General features: G+C 38.4%; 1 protein-coding gene across 4 annotated transcripts in view; it reads left to right on the plus strand.

The window, feature by feature from the left end:
• The window catches only part of FIG4 (FIG4 phosphoinositide 5-phosphatase), a 143,664-nt gene that overhangs the window by 79,979 nt on the left and 42,646 nt on the right, over positions 1–21,039 (plus strand). For all 4 annotated transcript variants that reach the window (XM_058307276.1, XM_058307278.2, XM_071218628.1 and 1 more), the window contains 6 exons: positions 1,696–1,834; positions 7,870–7,928; positions 9,142–9,289; positions 17,623–17,706; positions 19,605–19,800; positions 20,273–20,355. In XM_058307276.1, coding sequence (XP_058163259.1) covers positions 1,696–1,834; positions 7,870–7,928; positions 9,142–9,289; positions 17,623–17,706; positions 19,605–19,800; positions 20,273–20,355 — 709 coding nt within the window. The remainder of the gene's footprint in view (positions 1–1,695; positions 1,835–7,869; positions 7,929–9,141; positions 9,290–17,622; positions 17,707–19,604; positions 19,801–20,272; positions 20,356–21,039) is intronic.

The raw sequence follows: 21,039 nt of genomic DNA on the forward strand, positions 1-21,039 counted from the left end.
TGCTGAAATGACCAAATAACCCAGTGAAAACAATGTTGCAAATTTCAGATATATCTGTGTTCATTATAGCTGTTGGAAGAAAATTGATTTTATGATGTTATCTTGTTTGAAAATCAGTCATTTCTACTGTGCTCTTTAGTCCTATACTCATTTGCAGAAAGAGGTTATTATTTGTATTATGGATATCTACCCCAAACTTGAATATGTAGGTCTCTGAGACAAGAATGGAAAGAAGGAAATGAAGGGAAGGAAATGAAGAATGCTAGGGAGGCGAAAATGTAAAAGAGTAAGAGTGGTCCATGAGACTATTTCTGTGCTCATTAGAATGTTTACCAAAATATAATTAGGAAAAGGAAGTAAAATACATGTAGTCAGTTTTATTTAGTTCTATATTAGAAAAGTTAATTTGGGAGTGGTTGGACAGTTAAAATGAGGCTGTTTGTTCTGGGCCCCCTCTGCTTTCATTATCAAATTCGAAGGAGAATGGTCTTGTCATACAGGCCATTGTATATCTTGTCATAACTTACAAAATTGTGTGGGAGAGAGTGTAAACTTAAATGTAGACTATAATCCATGCTTAGTGGCAATGCTCCAAAATGTCTTCAACAATCATAACAAATGTATACCACACTGATGAAGGGTGGTGTTAATGTGGGAAAGTGTGGGAGGGGGAGGGAGCAGGGCATATAGGAATCCCCTACGTTTTTTATGTAACATTTATGTAATCTAAGAATCTTTAAAAATAAAAAAGTATATTTAAAAAAGAGAGAGAATGGTCTAGGCTCACAGATGAGGGGGCCAGAAAATGTTGTGAATGTAGTCTCTTTTAAATAAATGGAAAGATCTCTTTTCAAGGATTAAAAGTACAAACTAGGCAAACTGACCTGTTCAAGGTTGTACAATAGAATTAGGATAGGAATTGGGTCATTTGAGTTGTGAAGTCTCTGCTTATTTTTGCAATAAAGTAAAGATGTCCTTGTTTCAGGTAAACAAACACTTTAAAATTAAGATCAATATCCAAGGTAGTTCTTAAAGATTTTAAGAGTTTGCCTCAATAAAATTCAAGCAGCAGTTTGTAGTCACTGTCCTCTCTGTTATGAAAGGTATGGAGCAAAAAGGAGACATTTTTAAGCAAGTTTTTTTTTTTTTTTAAAGATTTATTTATTTATTTAATTTCCCCCCTCTCCCCCGGTTGCCTGTTTTCTGTGTCTGTTTGCTGCGTCTTGTTTCTTTGTCCGCTTCTGTTGTCCTCAGCAGCACGGGAAGTGTGGGCGGCGGCATTCCTGGGCAGGCTGCACTTTCTTTCACGACAGACGGCTCTCCTTACGGGGCGCACTCCTTGCGCGTGGGGCTCCCCTATGCGGGGACACCCCTGTGTGGCAGGGCACTCCTTGCGTGCATCAGCACTGTGCATGGGCCAGCTCCACATGGGTCAAGGAGGCCCGGGGTTTGAACCGCGGACCTCCCATGAGGTAGACGGATGCCCTAACCACTGGGCCAAGTCCGTTTCCCTTTTAAGGGAGTTTTAAATTCTGCACAAAATCTTGGTATTTTAGAGGATATGTTTTGTGCATGACTTTTTAGTATAAGTACTACTTTTGTTTTCAGAGATAGGTTCTGTGAATACACAGTTGTGTCATTATTCTCTGTGAAATCAGTAATTGGTTTCCTGAAATACTTATTTTTGCTTTTTAGATGCTGATAGACAAGATTCCATTAATCTCTTCCTGGGTGTTTTCCATCCCACTGAAGGGAAACCTCATCTCTGGGAACTCCCAACAGATTTCTATTTGCACCATAAGAATACCATGAGACTTTCACCAATAAGAAGGAGGTATCTTTCTTTGTCTATTATTTACATTTAGATTTGATGGTATTTTGTATATGAAATACTTTTCTTTTTGAAAATAATCATATAGCCTAAACTGGTCAGACTTAGTACATGTTTGCCCTGTGGAGTTTAGTGGTGGTGTCCTGATAGTAGGCTTGGGAAATTGTGGGTAGCAATTGGTGTTTTTCATTTTCCCTAAATAAAGCAAATCATCAGTGTCATTTTTGAGTGCTTCCTGTGAATGTGGAGAGAATACAGAACTCTGTAGTTTTACAAGTGTGGCTTCTAAGCAGCATTTACTTTGGATTCCAGTGATCTTTCTCCCAAGAAGTACAATCTACTCTCAGTGACACTGGTGAAGACAGGAAACTAGAGCAGTGGTAACCCCAGGGGCAGATAACCCTTCCCATAACCCTTACCACTCAATTCAGGCTTTCTGGAGCCACACTGTCACAGCATAATAGCTGGGCAGCCTTGGGCACGTCACTTAACTGAATCAGTTTCCACATCAATAAAACGAGAACAGTGATAGTATTTAACTTTTCGTTTTTTCTGAGAATCAAAGGAAGTAGTGCATATTTTTAAAAAAAATACTTAGCACATAGCAAATCCAGTAGCTGTTAGTATTGTTATTACTGTTTTGTTTTGTTTTGTTTTAAGGTACAGAGGCTGGGGATTGAACCTGGGACCTTGTATACGGGAAGCTGGTGCTCAACCACTAAGCTACATCAACTCCCGAGTGGTTATTTTTTCGTTTGTTTGCTTGCTTGTTTGTTTTTTATTTTTAGGAGGCACTGGGGAACTGAACCCAAGACCTCCCATGTGGGAAGCAGGCTTCAACCACTTGAGCCACGTCTGCTCCCATTATTATTCTTTAAGGAGATTTCATTCCCTAGTTGTTAATGTTTATTAAAAATCATGCAGGACAGCCTAAAATCTAGGAATTTAGATATTATTTTTCTAAATTAAATATATCAGTAAACCCTTTAATTATGTGTTCACATGTGTTTCCCAGCATGGCAGCCACCTGTATTTTTTACTATAGTTACCAGTGATTTACTCTGAAATACTTTTTATTATATAGTAAGGGAAGGGGAAATAAACCTAGCTTTGCCTAGAGTTCATCCAAATGAGGTTTTCTTGAGGTGACTTTCTGTTGCTCAGTATCCCACATGTATTGATCTGCTCAAAACCACTAACTGAAGATTTGTTCTGAATTAGGTTAATAAGTTATACACTGTTTAAGATGACATTTACTGAAGCAGTGTTTATAATGTCCCCAAATGTTTACAGATAGTAATCATGAATTATCTAATTAATTATCAGCTCTTGGAGTTAATTATCTACTCTTAGAGTTGGGAGGTTCCCCAGCCCTGCTCACTGCCTGATCCGTGAATCTGCATTGTCTCCCCAGGGAGAGGTTGTCGGATCACTGCTGGACAAGCGCCAGAAGTCGCCGGTTGAGGAGGCAGTTGTTCTGGGATAGTTCACTTACACAGCTCCTCCTCCTGCTGGCTGAGATATTTCTCTGTAACTTGATTAGATCAGCCCATTGAGACCTTAAGAGCACTGTTTCCTCATCCAGTTGGTAGCCCTTTAAATAGTTGAAGGTGGAATTCTGCACTCTCAAAACCTCTTCTGTGAGCCCCCGTTTCTTAAGCTGTTCCTCATATACTAAAGTTTCAAGTCCCTTGAGCATTTGGAATAATACTCCCTTAGTTGAAGGTGGAATTCATGCACTCTCAAAACCTCTTTTCTGAGTTAAAGAGCCCCAGTTTCCTCAGCTGTTCCCCATATTTTCAGATTCCTCAGTTTCAAGTCCCTTTAGCATGTTCTGCTCTGCGAGTGTTCTTTTTAAACTGGTGCCCAGAACTGGGTCCAGGAATGGTCTGGGTTTAGTCTGATTTGTTCCAGCTTGTGTGGGACTAGTACTCCCCTTGTTCTGGATACTCTTATTTTTTATCATTAAGCTTAAGATCACATTGACTATTTTCCTTTTTTTAAAAAAATTATTTCCTTTATTAAACTAGCCTATAGTCATTTCACTTAAACTCCTTTTTCATCTTTTTTTTAAATTTTACTTTTTTTTTTAAGATTTATTTATCTTCCCCTCCCCCCCAGTTGTCTGCTCTCTGTGACCATTCACTGTGTGTTCTGTGTCTGCTTCTATTCTTGTCAGCGGCACAGGAATCTGTAGTCTCTTTTTGTTGCGTCTTCTTGCTGCATCAGTTCTCTGTGTATGTGGCGCCACTCCTGGCAGGCTGGACTTTCTTTCGCGCTGGGCAGCTCTCCTTACGGGGAGCACTCCTTGCACATGGGACTCCCCTAGTGGGGGATACCCTGTGTGGCATAGCACTCCTTGCTTGCATCAGCACTGCGTGTCGGCCAACTGCAGACGGGTCAAGGAGGTTTGGGGTTTGAACTGCAGACCTCCCATGTGGTAGGTGGACGCTCTATCCATTGAGCCAAGTCCGCTTCCCTTAACTATTTTCAATAGTCATCCCAATGTTAAATTTCTGAACTTCCTGTCAGTGAGAACTCCCAAGGCTTTTTCACATGTCTGGCTACAACACTATATCTACACCTTTTTTTTTCATGTAATTTGATCTTCCTGAACCTCAGTTTAGACCTTCACATTTATCTACATTGAATTCTGTCACGTTGAATTTGACAGTTATTTTAGTCAGTTGAGATTTTTACATTTTGATTTTGAATCTAATTGAGTTGTTCAGTGAATTATTTTTACTTATCATCTATGCCTTGCCTTCTTCTAAAGTATTTAAATATGTATTCTTTTTATTACCCATCACTTCTAGCTGGTAACTTCTTCAGATTTAATAAACTGGCCATCTTGATTGAAATACTAGTCTTTGGCAGAAAGGTTAAATAGAATTGGGTTGAATGCAGAGGCTTGTGGTATCTCACAAGACAATTCCTTCGTCCTTCACATGGTTTAGTGCAGGGGTTCTTAGCCTTTTTTGTCCATGGACCCCTTTGCCAGTCAGGTGAATACCACAGACCCCTTACTAAATTCACACTATACTGTGTATTATTTAATGAATATATCACACCCACACCAGTAGGTCCCCACAAGAATAATGTTTTTTCGAATTTCAGTTCAGGCTCACAGACCCCTTGTTAAGAACCTCTAGTTTAGTGCTTTCTGGTTGGAATAATTTAAACAGTTATAAGTCCACTTAATTAAACTGTCCTCTTGCCCATATTTCTCTCTTCTTCACAAATACTGATTGCTTTGCTAAAATCCAGATATGTTGTTGAGGGCTAAGTTAGCTAAGGGAATTATGGACAATCTTTTTTAATCCTTCCTAATCTTCCTATGTGATTCAGTGGAATTGAGTACTCTTAATACTAGGCACTGAAAAAGAAAAAAGAAGCTGACCTACTGGATATTATATGCAAAGGAGGAAGGGGCATGAGCTTGTAATCTCCCATTCTCTCATCACTGGTCCCAAAGCAGGTTTCTGTCTTGGGCGGCCATTCCTCCTCTGGATAGATGTACCCAGTGGTGGAGGTTATGTAGTTCGCCCCTGTCCTGGGCTCTCATTCACCATCTCAGCAGAGGAGCTGGGCTTTTAAAAAAAAGTATCATTAATTTCTTTATCTTGCTTAGGGGAGATACAGTTTAGTAATATTCAAACAAAACAAAAACAGTTTATGGCCTGGTCTCACGTTAATAGATTATCTCTTCTGTTAATGAAGAGCTAAAACACAATCTTTATAATGTTGACACACGCTTGTTAATTAAGTAGCCCATGTCCCTTTTCATTCCTCTGATCTGACCACCTGAATCTCTTAGAAAAGAAAAGGGGATTCGCCTAGTGTGATTTGTTTTAGCGAATATATATGGATTCCTGGAATTCACCAGTCATCTTTTTGGGCTGCTCACTACACATCTCTACCTGATATTTCATTCTATTATCTTGCCAGGCCTGACATCACACACACTGTTATATAGTTTTTAGAATCTCTCACCCTCTCACTTTTTTTTTTTTTTTAAAGATTTATTTATTTATTTAATTTCCCCCCCCTCCCCTGGTTGTCTGTTCTTGGTGTCTATTTGCCGCGTCTTGTTTCTTTGTCCGCTTCTGTTGTTGTCAGCAGCACGGAAAGTGTGGGCGGCGCCATTCCTGGGCAGGCTGCTCTTTCTTTTCACGCTGGGCGACTTTCCTCACAGGCGCACTCCTTGCGCGTGGGGCTCCCCCACGCGGGGGACACCCTTGCGTGGCACGGCACTCCTTGCGCGCATCAGCACTGCACATGGCCAGCTCCACACGGGTCAAGGAGGCCCGGGGTTTGAACCGCGGACCTCCCATATGGTAGACGGACGCCCTAACCACTGGGCCAAAGTCCGTTTCCCGTCACCCTCTCACTTTTGATCACTGAGACTACATTAGCCCATTTCCAGTATCAGTTCCATTCCTCATTATTCCTTAAAAGATTATTGACTCAACTGCACAAAGACACTTGAACTGCTCTATTGCTTCCTTCTGTCTCTTGGCTGTGATTCCCACTAATCTTGTATTTTCCTCTTTCTAGCATGAAGTTTGTCAGGGCAGGTGAAGATAGAAACCACAATGGAATTGAGCAGTGCTAATTTCTCTATCATTATTTTAACACAGCATCTCTAATATCTAGAGCACTGTCTCACACCTAGTAGGTACTTAATAAATGTTGAATGATTACAGACAGCAGACCTATCTTTTATCTGTTTCTTTTGTGCTTTAAAGCCTTGCTTTCAAAAAAGCAGTCTGTGGACCAGCTTCTTAGGTATCCCCTGGGAGTAGGTCACAGATAATCTCAGACCTTATCTACTGAATCAGAATGTGCCTTTTAACAAGATCCCTAAGTGATTCATTTGTGTGTTGAATGTTGAGAAGCACTGCTCCAAAGCATAACTTTAGTCTAAAGGAAAACTTTAGATGCCTCTTCTGGTATTCATTAGATTTCATGTTCCTTTTTTTGTTTCCCATCATCCTTGGTTATGTATTCCGCTTACCATCTCTAGCACAGATCCTTTATAAATCCAAGCTCACTGGGGAGTTCCCTTTGTCGCCTGTTTCATTATGATACTCTCCCATTTCTCATAATTGGATTATTCAAAAATGTGTCAGCATTTTATTTTTAGAAAGTTTCCTTCATTTTTATTAAATTCTCTTTTTAGAATTATTGACCAGTCTTTTTTTTCTGAACCTTTTGAAATTCTATTTTGTTTTTAAATTTCTTTATAGTATTTCCATCATTCCCCTTCCTAGCTCTTGTTAACTTTAATATAATACTTTCCCCTTGAATATCCATTCCATCAGAATTGATTTAGAATCAAATTCATTGTTTAGAGAGAAGGCAATTCAAGATTCTTTTAGATTCTTTACTCTTAGCTAACGAGTGTTTGAGCAGAAATCCGAACAGTTGAAATTCCCTGCCCTTACTCTGGCCTATGTAATCAAGTAGTGAATATTTACAGTTAAAAATTAGTAGGAACTGTTTTCTGAGGGAGCTTGTCTTTTTCCCCAATTCATTCTTTAATGATTTTGCATAGCTGTTTTAGTTTACTAAACCTACAGTTGTGAACAGAGATAGCAAAGCAGGAAAAGTAATGCACCTGTCAGAGAATCCCAGTTGCAAGTCTTCGGTAAAGGTTTCACTACTCAGCTGGTGGCAGAGTAACTGCAGGCACAGTCCCTGGGGAGAAGGAAACAGCAGCTGGTGGAGCCTGGCTTAGTAGATCCAAATCTTATTTGGCTAAAAGAAAGTAGCATCAGAGCATCTTGACTCTCAGATACGTTCATCACATTTTTGTAGACCTGTGCCATAGTTGAAACAAGGAAGGGTTGGGGAAGGGAATTAACATTTTGAAGACCTACTGTGTGCCAAAAGCTTTACAAACAGGTTTTAAAAGGAAAAAAGACGAATTGAAATAGGAGGTAATATCTTACTGTAAACCATACAAACTCTTTTATCCAGTGAATTGTAGAAAACCAACTTTTACATCTGGTCCTTTTTTAAATTTTATTTTATAGTTATACTTATTGGTGGACACCAGAGATAATAAAACATTTACCATTGCCATATGATGAAGGTAGGTACACTGTTTCTCTTTTAGTTTTTATACTATTTTAGAATCATACCTAAATAAGCTTGAATCATTACATCTTTTACATATAGTATTTTATTAGAAATGGTGTGGCAGCTCGTTATCTAGGTGTGTTAATAGAGGATAGTAACATCTTTTAGACATCTTCTTAAAGGGTAGGGTTTGTGTTATACCTTGTAATCTAACCTGGCCTATACCGTGTATTGTGTCTTACAGTTATTAGATATACCCCTCAAACATTTAGTGGATGAATTATAATGGAATATATTGGTTTATCATTTTTAAACAGAGTATTAATTATATCTCTAGATATTTTAGGAGAATGGGGAGGAAGTGAGGGCCTATTCCCAAAGGAAAATAAAACTTTTCCTATATCCAATCAATGAAAGAAGTTATGGTTATATAGATAAAATGACATTTTAGTCACTAAAGCTTAAATTGAATTTATTTGTCAGAAAGTCAGGAAAAATAAAGGAATACTCTCAAATTTAAATAATCATCCTGTTTTGAATATAATTGTATCCTGGCTTTATTACTAATTCCCCTGCCTTGGGGCAAGCCAATTTTCCCAATTGCGAATGGGCACTAAATAAATTCTGGAATGCTTCGGACAAGAACTCCATGGTTTAACTATGAGGAAAGCCATCAAGTAAGAAGATGGCACGTAATTTTTAATTCTAATTCAAGTATTAATTCATTTTTGAAAAGTGTGTATGACGTTGCAATTCTGTGAAAAATCAATAACCCACATTGCTAAGAAAGTTTGGTGGTTGTTCTGGGAGAAAGAAAAAGGGGTCTTTATCATTCTAACTTTGGGCCTAATAATATTTGAAGTGTAAAGGGAAATTGTGAAATAGCTGCATGATTTTTAGCTAGAAGGCAGGGGGTATTTATTTTAAGAGCAAAGAGGAATTTGAGGAGCTGAGTGATTTCTAAAATAACCACTGCCTCTACTGCAGACTTCTAGTAGCCTTCATGCTCCTTAGAGCTTGTCCCCTCAGCTTTGCATTGTGTTTTCTGCGCGTGCATCTCATCTCCTTTCCAGGTGTGTAACTGCCAGAAGCGGGGATGAGCCTTGTTCAATACTGTATCCCCACTGAGCTTACTACCATGCTGTCTACGAAGACAGTTGATATTAAACAAACGTTTGCTAGATGTTATCTAAAGACTCCAGAGTAACAGGCAGTATCTCTCTTAGTCATCTGTGCTGCGAACTTAAAGAAACTGATAGTGAAGAAATTTCACAAATATGAAGAAGAGATTGATATCCACAATGAGTTCTTCCGGCCATATGAATTAAGTAGTTTCGATGATACCTTTTGCTTGGCTATGACCAGTTCAGCACGGTATGTTGTGATTACTCTGATAACGTAAGTAATTTCCCTAGCTTATATAGATATGTTTTTCTCGACCACAAATCTGTTCTGCAAGCTGCCAGTCAGGTGGTTCTCAGCCACTGTGTGAAGACCTCCTGTGACGGGGAGCCCGCTATTCAAGAGGCAGCCCTGTCTGTTCTTAGGCAACCGGGGTTAATTTCCTCCCTTTGATAAGTTGAAATCCGCCTCCTGGTGGTTTGCTGTTGGAATAAAGTCAGTTTTTTAAAGTGAGCCTAGAAATTGAGAACTATCATAAATTTGTGGAAAAAGCATATTCTTTGGGACTAGGAAGGCCTGGATTTGGTTCTCAGGTCAACCGGTGTGTAATTGTGTATTTTTCTGGGCCTCATTTTCTTCATTTTTGGTGTGGTGTATGTATACATATGTGTGTGTATGTGTGTGCGTATATGTGTGTATGTGTGTGTACCTGTGTGTGTGTATGCCAGTGCCTAATGTACCTGACACAGGAAGGTAATTAATAAATGGTAGCTATTATTATATTACTATTTTTATTACGTACAGGACAAGTCTAGTTCCTCTTCTCTATGACAGCCCTCCCGATATTTGAGGAAACAATATATTTTTTCCTTCATTCCTTTTTTTTTATTACTCATTTGCTGTTGTTTCTAGAACCTCTGCTTCCTGGTGTATCATCTTTGGACATACTTCATTTTTCCATGGCCTTTTTAGAACTTGATGGTACCTTTTAGGAAATGTGTTATGAATAGAATAAGAAAATTAGATAAAGCAAACCTTTCTTGATTGTTATATTTTTTACTAAAGTTTAAAATTTTATATTTTCCATTTTTCTCAAATATAATATGTGTATGCTTAAGCTTAATTTGCAACATATAAAACATATTCTGTGGTTTCATTTCTATAGAAATCACTCTTTCTGACTTTTTATTGTGGAAGCATATACATTTCAGAATTTCCCCTTTTAACTGATTCCAAGGATACAGTTCATTGGTATTAATTACATTCACAATATTGGCTATTATCACCACCGTCCGTACCAAACTTTTCCATCACCCTGAACAGAAACTGTACCAATTAAGCACTAACTCTTCATTCTCTACACCCCACCCTGACGCCTGGTAACCTGTATTCTAGTTTCTGACTCTTTGAATTTGCTTATTCTAATTATTACATATCAGTGAGATCATATAATATTTACCCATTTGTAATTTCATTCAGTGTGGTGTCTTCAGGATTCATCCATATTGTCACATGTATCAGAACTTCATTCCTTTTTATGGCTAAGTAATATTCCACTGTATGTATATACCACATTTTGTTTATCTATCTGTCTGTTGAAGGACACTTGGGATGTTTCCATCTTTTGGTAATTGTGAATAATGCAGCTATGAACATCAATGTGAAATATCTGTTTGAGTCCCCGCTTTCAATTCTTTTGGGTATATACCTAGGTATAGGTTGATGCAAAAGTAATTGCAGTTTTACATTGTTGAAAGTTGCCATTTGATATTGGCATATGTTCTTAAATAAATGTGGTTACGTTATATATCATTTTAATGTGCATTTCTTGCTTTATGTTTTTTTGCTAATGACTTATTACTTGCTGTTTATTTTACATTTATTTTAGACTATGGAAACAATGTTTTGTCTATTTGAGTTCAAAACGCATTGTAAAGCAGTGGAGACAACTCGCAACATCAACAACGCATTTGGCCCTGGAACTGCTAATGTCCAGTGTAGTGGTGGTTCAAGAAGTTTTGCAAAGGAGGCGAGAGCCTTGAAGATGAAGAACATACTGGCCAGCCATTGGAAGTTGACAATGACCAATTGAGAGCAATCATCAAAACTGATCCTCTTACAGCTACATGAGAAGTTGCCAAAGAACTCACCGTCAACCGTTCTATGGTTGTTTAGCATTTGAAGCAAATTGAAAAGGTGGAAAGGCTCAATAAGTGGGTGTCTCATGAGCTGACTAAAAATCCAAAAAATCTTCGTTTTTGAAGTGTTGTCTTCTCTTAGTCTATGTAACAACAACAAACCATTTCTCAATTGGATTGTGATGTACGATGAAAAGTGGATTTCATATGACAAGCAGCAACAACCAGCTCAGTGGCTGGACAGAGAAGAAGCTCCAAAGTACTTCCCAAAGCCAAACTTGTACCAAAAGAAGGCCACAGTCACAGTTTGGTGGTCTGCTGCCGGTCTGATCCACTATAGCTTCCTGAATCCCAGCAAAACCATTACATCTGAGAAGTGTGCTCAGCAAATTGATGAGATGCACCAGAAGCTGCAATGCCTACAGCTGGCATTGGTCAACAGAAAGGGCCCAATTCTTCTCCATGACAATGCCTAACCACACGTCACAAGACCATGCTTCAAAAGTTGAACAAATTGGACTATGAAGTTTTGCCTCATCTACCATATTCACCTGAACTCTTGCCAACCAACTACCACTTCTTTAAGCATCTCGACAACTTTTTGCAGGGAAAACGCTTCCACAACCATTAGGTTGCAGAAAATGCTTTCCAAGACTTTGTTGAATCCCAAAGCACAGATTTTTATGGTACAGCAATAACCAAATTTGTTTCTCATTGGCAAAAATGTGTGTGGTTCCTATTTTGATTAATAAAGATGTGTTTGAAACTAGTTATAATGATTAAAATTCGTGGCCTGAAACTGCAATTCCTTTTGCATCAACCTAATATAAGATTGCTGGATCATATGGTAATTCTGTATTTAACTTGTTGAGGAACTATAAAATATTTTCCACAGTGGCTGCACATTTTACATTCCCACCAACAATGAATGAGTGTTCCTGTTTCTCTACATTTTCTCCAACACTTGTTATTTTCTGCTTTTTAAAATACTAATAGCCATTCTAGTGAATATAAAATTATGTCTCATTAAGGTTGTGATTTGCATTTCCCTAATAACTAGCAATGTTGAGCATCTTTTGATGGACATATTGACCAATTATATATATTCTTTGAAAAAATGTCTGTTGACATTCTCGGCTCAGTTTTTCATTGGGTTGTTTGACTTTTTGTTGTTGAGTTATATGATTTCTTTATATATTCTGGATAATAAGCCCTTTTTTTTGGATATGTTGTTTCCAAATATTTTATCCCATTCTGGAGGTTGTCTTTTTACTTCATGATGAAGCCCTTTGATGCACAAAAGTTTCAATTTCGTTCAAGTCCTTTTTATCTTTTTTTTTCTTTTGTTGCTCATGCTTTTTGTGTAAAATCTGAAAAACCATTGCCTAACCCAAGGTCCTCAAGATGCTTCCCTATGTTTTCTTCTAGGAGTAAATTTAGGTCTTTTGATCCATTTTGAGTTAATTTTTGTCAATGGTGTGAAATCAAGTTCCCCTTCATTTTTTTTAATATGGCTATCCAGTTTCCCCAGCACCATTTGTTGAAGAGACTATTTTTCCCCATTGAGTGGACTTGGCACTCTTGTTAAATATTAGTTGTTCGTAGATGTGATATGTTTTTTCTGAGTCGGTTCAGTTCTATTCCATTGGTCTGCATCTGCCTTTGTGCACGTACCAAGCTGTTTTGATTGTTATAGCTTCGTAATAAGTTTTAAAGATTGGAAGTGTGAGTCCTCGAATTTTCTTCTTCTTTTTCCAAGATGTTTTCGATTATTCAGGGGCCCTTACCCTGCCATGTAAATATGATAATTGGCTTTTCCACTTCTGCAAAAAAGGCTGTTGGAATCTTGTTTTTTTTAAAAGATGTATTTTATTTCTCCCCTCACCCCCATTGTTTGCACTGGCTGTCTGTTCTCTGTTCTGTTCATTGTATGTTTGTCTTCTTTTTTAGGAGGCAATGGGAACCAAACTTGGACCTCCCATGTGGGAGGAAGGCGCCCCATTGCTTGAGCCACCTCTGCTCCCTGCTTGTTGTGTCTCTCACTCTGTTTTCTCATTGTGTCTCTTCATTGCATCATCCTGTTGAGTCAGCTTACCATCTTGCTTGTCTTCTTTAGGAGACACTGGAAACTGAACCTGAGACCTCCCTGCCCCATGTAGTAGGCAAGTGCTTGAGCCACATCTGCTTCCCATGTTGGAATTTTTATTGGGATTGTGTTGAATCTGTAAATCACTTTGGGTAGGACTGACATTTTAACACTATTTAGTCTTCCAATCCATGAACACAGAATGTCCTTCATATATTTAGGCCTTCTTTTATTTCTTTTAACAGTGTTTTGTAGTTTTCTGTTTTAAGTCCTTTACTTCTCTGGTAGTTTAGAGCTATGTACCCCAGGAAACACATGTTCTTAAACTTGGTCCATTTTTGTGGATTTGAACTCTTGTAAACAAGACCTTTTAATGTGGTTACTTCAGTTCACCCCAGCCGTATAAGGATGGGTTTTAATCCTATTACTGAGGCCTTATAGGGAAGATCACAGAAAGAGAGTAAGCCAGAGAGAGCAGCCAGAAGCTGAACATCAGGCAAGAAGGGAGAAACCAGGAGAGGTCACATAGTGCATTGTCATGGAACAGGAAAGCCAAGAACCAAGGAACATCTGCAGCTAGCCCCAAAATGCCATTCTTCTAGGAGAAAGCATCTCCCTGATGATGTATTGCTTTTAGAATTGTCCTAGCTACAAAAATGTGTGCCATTTCAAAACTTGGAAGTCCTTGTTTATGCCAGTCTGTTGGCCTTGTGATAATGCCTAGGAACTAAAACAGTTTTATTTTATGCCATAGTATCTAAGTTATATGATGTCAAATTTAAGAGTGACTATTTCCCCAAAACTTACACCCTCTTCTGGGAAGAGTTTCCAGTTGTACTCAGAATGGTTGAATATTGTCAGGTGAAAGTATGACTTTTATTTTTTTATGTAGAGATTAAGTATGTTTTCAGGAAATGTATATGGATTTCAAGTTGATAAGGGGTGGATTTTGATGGTTAAGTTCATGTGTCACCTTAACCAGTTAAGGTGTCTAGTTGTTCGGTCAAGCCATCATTGGCCTGATTGTTATTATGAAGATATTTTGTGGATTTAGATCATCAGTAGGTTGATTATATCTACAATCAACTAAAGAGACTACTTTCAGCAATGAGAGAAGTCTTGTCAAATCACTTGATGGGAGAACTGATTATTTCAGCAGTTGGAAGGAAGGATGTCCATCTCTTATTCTTCCTGCCAGCTTCACCTGGGAAATTCATTGAAAACTGTTATCAGAGTTCCCGGCTTGCAGCCTGCCCTATTGTATTTGGATTTGCCCATCCCCACAGTTGTGTGAGCCAATTCCTATAATAAATCTCATAATATTTACATTATACACATGTATACATGTTTATACATATAATATGTATCTTCTATCAATTCTCTTTCCTTGAAGAACCCTGACTAATATAACATCCTTGGTTAAATTTATTCCTAGTATTTGATTCTTTAGTTGCCATTGTGAATAGAATTTTTTTTCCTCCATTTCCTCTTCAGCTTGTTCATTACTAGTGTATTTAACCACTAATGATTTATTAGTGTTGATCTTGTACCCTGCCACATAGCTGAATTCATCAGTCTTAATCATTTTAGTTGTCTTGTCATAAGATTCACTGGTTCTCTCTTATGCCTGATCTAGTTGCTGTTGAAATCCTCTAGGGAATTTTTCATTTCTATTACTTCAGTATTCAACTCCAGCTTTTCTGTTCAGTTCCTTTCTAAAATTTCTGTCTCTTTATTGAGATCCACAAATAGTTTTTGTTTTCCTTATATCCTTTTTCTCTGTTTTCCTTTATCTCTTTGAGCATATTTTTTAAAGATCCTTTTTTAAGTTTTTGTCTACTCTGTCCAGTATCTGGTCTTCTGCATTGATGGTTTTTGGATTTTTATTTTGTTCCTTTGGATGGGTCATCCTTTCCTGTTTCTTTGTTTATCCTATAATCTTTTGTTGTACCTGTAAATTCTAATATTTTAAAGTGTTGTCTCTGGGGTTTAGTCCCTGAGCTGTCTGTTCCTTATTTTTTTTTTTTTAAAGATTTATTTATTTATTTATCTCCCTCCCACCCCACCCCGGTTGTCTACTCTCTGTATCTATTCACTGTGTCTTGTTTGTCTGCTTCTGTTATTGTCAGCGGCACGGGAATCTGTCTCTCTTTTTGTTGTGTCATCTTATTGTGTCAGCTCTCCGTGTGGGCAGCGCCATTTTTAGGCAGGCTGCACTCTCCTTCACATTGGGCAGCTCCCCCCACGGGGTGCACTCCCTGCACATGGCACTCCCTGACGCAGGGGACACCCCTGCATGGCACAGCACTCCTTGCATGCATCAGCACTGCACATGGGCCAGCTCCACACGGGTCAAGGAGGCTGGGGATTTGAACTGAGGACCTCCCATGTGGTAGATGGATGCCCTAACCACTGGGCCAAGTCCGCCTCCCTGTTCCTTAAGTTTTTAATCTAGCTAAAGATATGACAGATTTCTTTGAGTGCCACAAGCAAATGAAAAGAAGCAAACCAACACAAAAATGTTTTTAACAGTCTTTGCATATTGGCTCTGCACTGGCTGGTGGTCTCCTTTAGCATTTAACCCTCCTATGAAGATCAGCCCATGGCTAATGTGAAGTGCAGGGTCCTCTCCATCTTTTCTGAGTCTACATCTTTTCTTGGGCCTGTGCTTGCTTGTGGCCTTAGGAATTCCTGGGTTTATAAAATTTGAATGCCCCTTTTATTCCCTGTAAAATAGACTCTCTCCCCTTCCTGGGTGCTCTGTTGTATGATTTAAAGCAGGTTATCCTTTGACTTAATTATTTCTTACACTGCTTCGGCTGTCTATAAGCTGCTTCTCCCTGCAGAGCCAGTTCTGGGAGGTGAGCCAGAGATAAGTTTCTTGGTTCCATCTTCATTCTGCCACCTGATAGTTTGGCACCAACATGCAGACATCCCAGTATGCACTTCTGACTTACTTTCCTCCCTCTGGAACAGGGCCAGAAACCCACAGTGGGACTGCAGGCTCACTCTACAACCTGCCGTGCAGGGGTTGGGGGAAAGGTCAGCAAGGGTGCCATGAGCTTTCCGTCCGGTTTTAGAACTCTTTTTCCTTGATTTGATACTTGCCCAGTTACTGCAACTCTTTAACTGTTTTCTGGAGTTTTGAGGAAGATGGCTCTGACATTGCGTGCTAGTGGGTCAAAGATTTTGTGGAGGAATAGCATCCTGCAGTGTCTCCCACCACCATCTTGGTCAACCAGAAGCCCTCAAAACAATTACATTTTGAAAGCATTTTTGAGCTGTTAAATAGGATTTTGAGCTAGTTCAAGATTACTTTCTTTTCCTTCAAATATGTAACAGTCCCATACTTTGAGCAGTATCTTTGCCAGGGACCATTATTTGTGAGTCTTTTCAGCATAAATCATGGAACTGTTGTCTTTCTGACATCTGTTTTCAGGTTTTGTCTGACTTCAGCAGTCATAGAAAGGTAGCCCTTGTATAATGAGGAAATAGCTGTAGCTTGTCTCAGTAAGTGGTAAATTAAAACAGCTTCTATTTCTAGTTAATGTGTTCCAACAGTGTCTTAATGAATTAACCTCAGCTTAATGAGGTAGATGTTGTTATTTTAATTCATACCACTGTGTTTTTTATCATTATGTCAACCTGTGTAGGTGGTATAGTTTATAAGCATTGTCCATAAAACTGAACAGCATAGTGTTTTGCCATTGGTTTTTATGAGTTTAATTTTACCTGACAACAAAGCGTGATATATAACCAGATGGTATTCATCTTAGCAGTAATTCAGATATCAGAACTGTTCCAGTAAACAAAATCTTCATTTCGAGACTATTGGTCCTCATAATCGTAGAGAATTCTCACTGAAGACTAACATTGAAGTTACCTTGTACCTTTAGTTCATGGAGGTTTATCTGCCTAATCACTTGAACTTCCCATGAACATTTAGCTCAGAATATATGTCGCTTCAAGAGTTAAGAATGCCACATATTATATGATTCCATTTATATAAACTGTCTAGAATAGGCAAATCCATAGAGACAGAAGGTTGCTTACTGGCTGCCTAGGGTTAGCGGAGTTTGGGGGAAAAACGGGGTATGGGGTTTCTTTTTGGGGTGATGGAAATGTTCTAAAATTAATGGTGGTGATGGTTGCACAACTCTGTGTATATACTTAAAAATATTCAATTGTACACTTTAAATTGGCAAACCATATGGTGTGGTATGTGTGTTATACCCTAATAAATCTGTTAACCAAAAGAAAAAAAAAGGAATATTCCAAGGGTGTGAATTGTGATGGAAGTCACTATCATCTGAATAGTCAGTAATTCATATGGAATTTTATGTTTTCTCCCCATTTTTCAGTGACTTTATGCCTAAGACTGTTGGCATTGATCCAAGTCCATTTACTGTGCGTAAACCTGATGAGACTGGGAAATCTGTATTGGGGTAAGATTTGTATATAAAATGAAAATTTAAAGACTCATATAAAATAATAGCAATTGGCATATAATTTCCACCATAAACAAATAACCTCAAGTCACATAGTTTGGGGCACAGTGCATGTGTTGCATTTATCCAAATAGTTTATTCATAGCACTAGGATCCCTAATGTGTTCAACATCGAAAGTAGAATTTATGGGAATTTCAGTAACACAATTTTATCATTTTAAATTAGAAATATAACAAATGGCATAAAGGCAGATCGCAGATATTATGTGCTCTGTCCTATAAAACAGTCAGCTTCCTTTGTTCCCATACATAAAATACTTTAATAATTCATATCTATTGTATTCATTTACTTTTTAAATTAGATAACTTGTGGATTTACAGAAAAATCATGCATAAAATACAGAGTTCCTGTATACCACCCTATTATTAGCACTTTGTATTAGTGTGGTACATTTGTTACAACCAATGAAAGAACATTTTTATAATTGCACTAATTATAGTTCATGGTTCACATTAGGGTTTACTACTTGTGTTGTATGGTCCTATCATATTTATTTTTGTTGGTATTCTGAAGAAACATAAAAACAAATGTGCTCAGATAAAGAACTTAATAGATTTTCTGTGTATTGCTATAAGATTTTATGTAATATTTTTTATATATGAGGAAGAAAACATGATGTTTGCATCTTCATTTTTAAAGACTGGATTGTAATGCATCATGGTCTAGCAAATGAGTCTCTGTCAGCTCTACAGACCTACCTAATTCCAACAATAAGATTTTTTTCTGGATCCTGGCCAGAAGCCATGTCTAGACTGCAGATACAAAGTCTCAATTGTATTTGGTAGCTCATATGAGGTCCTAATTGGATTCTAGCTACATATAATTAATACAGTGGGAGATAGATTAATGTTTTCCAGATACACCATTTTTATAGCTTAAAATATGGTCTTTACCTGCAATGTTAAGCCTTGAACCTGATGCTAAGAGGAATTTAAAAGAAGGAAAGTCCTCAGGAGCTTAGAGTTAAAGGGCCTTCCAGCTATACAAGTGTATAGCACAGTAATGCTATTAACTTTAATCTTCAGTTATAGAAGGAGAGAAACTAAGTTGTTTTCTGTAACATCTAACCCAAGGCCAAGTAGTATTACATTTTCTTTTTCTAGAACATTTTAGAATATGATGATATTTTTAGTTTCTTATAGAGAATTTTTTAAAAATTAAAAGTGAAATATTAAACATTTTTCATCAAAGCCAAAAATATTACTATAAAATATTTTCTGAACTGAGAAATAATATTTTCATTACTCTCAAATTTGGCATTAAAGTTAAAGTGAATACTTTTATAAGTGCATATTTCTCTGTTTTATTTTTCTCATCTATTTAGGGAATCTTCCACAAATATGGTTATTTACTAATAACACAATAAATTTTTATACTTGGTTTACTATGTATCAGTTGCTCATTATTTTGGTGCAAATAATCAGCTGATATGCTAAAAGTGATAAAAATTCATAGGAGGGTGGGTTGTGTGCATGGATTTGGCTGTTGACTTTTTCTTGCAGCTTATATGTATTATAGATAACTTTACCAATACCTTAAGCAAATTACTTTTGAAAATATTGATTTCAGTTACTGAAATGAAAGCTCTGTAGCTAAATGGTGAGAAGACTTTTTATACACTCTGCAAGTACATTCTGTTTATTTTCTGAATTTTATAACAGGGCTTAAATTCTCCTAATGTCAGTATATGTACCTGGCGAACTATTTAGCGCAACTTGAACCTAGAAAGTAGTTTCTCACAGTTGTTTTCTTATGCTCCCCTAGGCCTAAGGCTTTGCACAGAGTGGTGCACAGTCAGTGTTGAGGGTTCATGTTCATATTCCTCTCTTTAAAGAAACAAAAGTAATCGAGAAGAAGCTGTGTTACAGCGGAAAACAGCAGCCAGCGCCCCCCCGCCCCCCAGCGAGGAGGCCGTGTCCAGCAGCTCCGAGGACGACTCTGGGACCGACAGGGAAGAGGAAGGCTCCGTGTCCCAGCGCTCCACACCAGTGAAGATGACCGACACGGGAGACAGTGCCAAAGTGACCGAGGTGCGCAGGGAGGGATCCTGTGAGGCCAGCATGAAGCTCTGGGGAGTAGACTTGGAAATTCTGTCTCCAATCAGAAGGCTGAGAGGAAGAAAACGTCGTGTTACCCGACTCACACCATTTCAGTGTGTGGCGTTTGAAGTACTGCATTTAGCATGGGCATATCAGGAATTTCTTGTCCCTCTTTGAGCCACCCATGCACTGAGATGCTGTTCACTTAGTCCCCTGCTCAGCACAGTGTTGGGAGGCAGCGTTTGGGCCTGGCCTGCCCTGTCTTTGAATAGCCCCAGTGGTTACATTCATCTGTGGGAAATCAGACTTTTTTAAGGCATTAACCAAGAAGTTTACAATGAATGGGTTGAAGAAACTTTGTATTGCTTTTGTAGAAAAATTCACAGGGTTTTCTTCATCTTTGGAAATAATTAATATGCTAGATATCTGAAAATTCTTCCTGGTTCCTTTGTTGTAAACCCAGAATTTGGTCCAGCCCATGAAAGAGGTGTATGGAATTAACCTTGCAGATGGCCTCTCAGAAGAAGATCTCTCCATTTATTCAAGGTAAGATTCCGCCATATGGAGATGAAGGGAAAAAATACAAGTGTATTAGTACAATGATACATCTAATATGGCTTTGTAAAAATGAAAATAATCGACAATATCAAAAGAAAATGAATTCCACTTGGAACACATAGTAGCATTTAGAAGGTCAAATTTGAAAATGTTAATTTATATTCTGAGTTAAAAGATGTGATACCTGAGACTCTGCACCCCAGGGATAAAAATTTTAAATGCGTACATTTTCAGTGGCAATATATAGCTGCAAACTGAAATACAAATACAGTGATTCTCACATTAACAAATCCTCAAATACCTTCTCGGGTATCTTGTGATTTCAGACTGTGCACTTACCTTTATTTTCTTAATATCAGCTGCCTCAGTTTACGATACAGACCTGGGGGGTATAGGGGAGAACTGGCGCCCTGGCCATCTCTTTCCCTCTCTTTGAGTATGGGGCCTTCGTGTGGGCAGCGTGTCCCTCCCGGGCTTCCACCTACCGTTCATACCTGCCCCAAGGCATCTTCCCTCTCCTTCAGTCACGGGCACAGCTGTAGGCAGAGAAGACCTCCTCCATCAGCATCTGTCGGGTAGCTGTTCCAGAGGGTGGCCAAGGGATGTTTAGGGACTGACTGGTACCCATCTAGCCCTCAGGCCATCTTAGTATCTCCTGTGAACCAGAGGTCA

Source organism: Dasypus novemcinctus, chromosome 11 (assembly GCF_030445035.2).
Source record: "Dasypus novemcinctus isolate mDasNov1 chromosome 11, mDasNov1.1.hap2, whole genome shotgun sequence".
In the NCBI taxonomy this organism is placed as follows: Eukaryota; Metazoa; Chordata; class Mammalia; order Cingulata; family Dasypodidae; genus Dasypus; species Dasypus novemcinctus.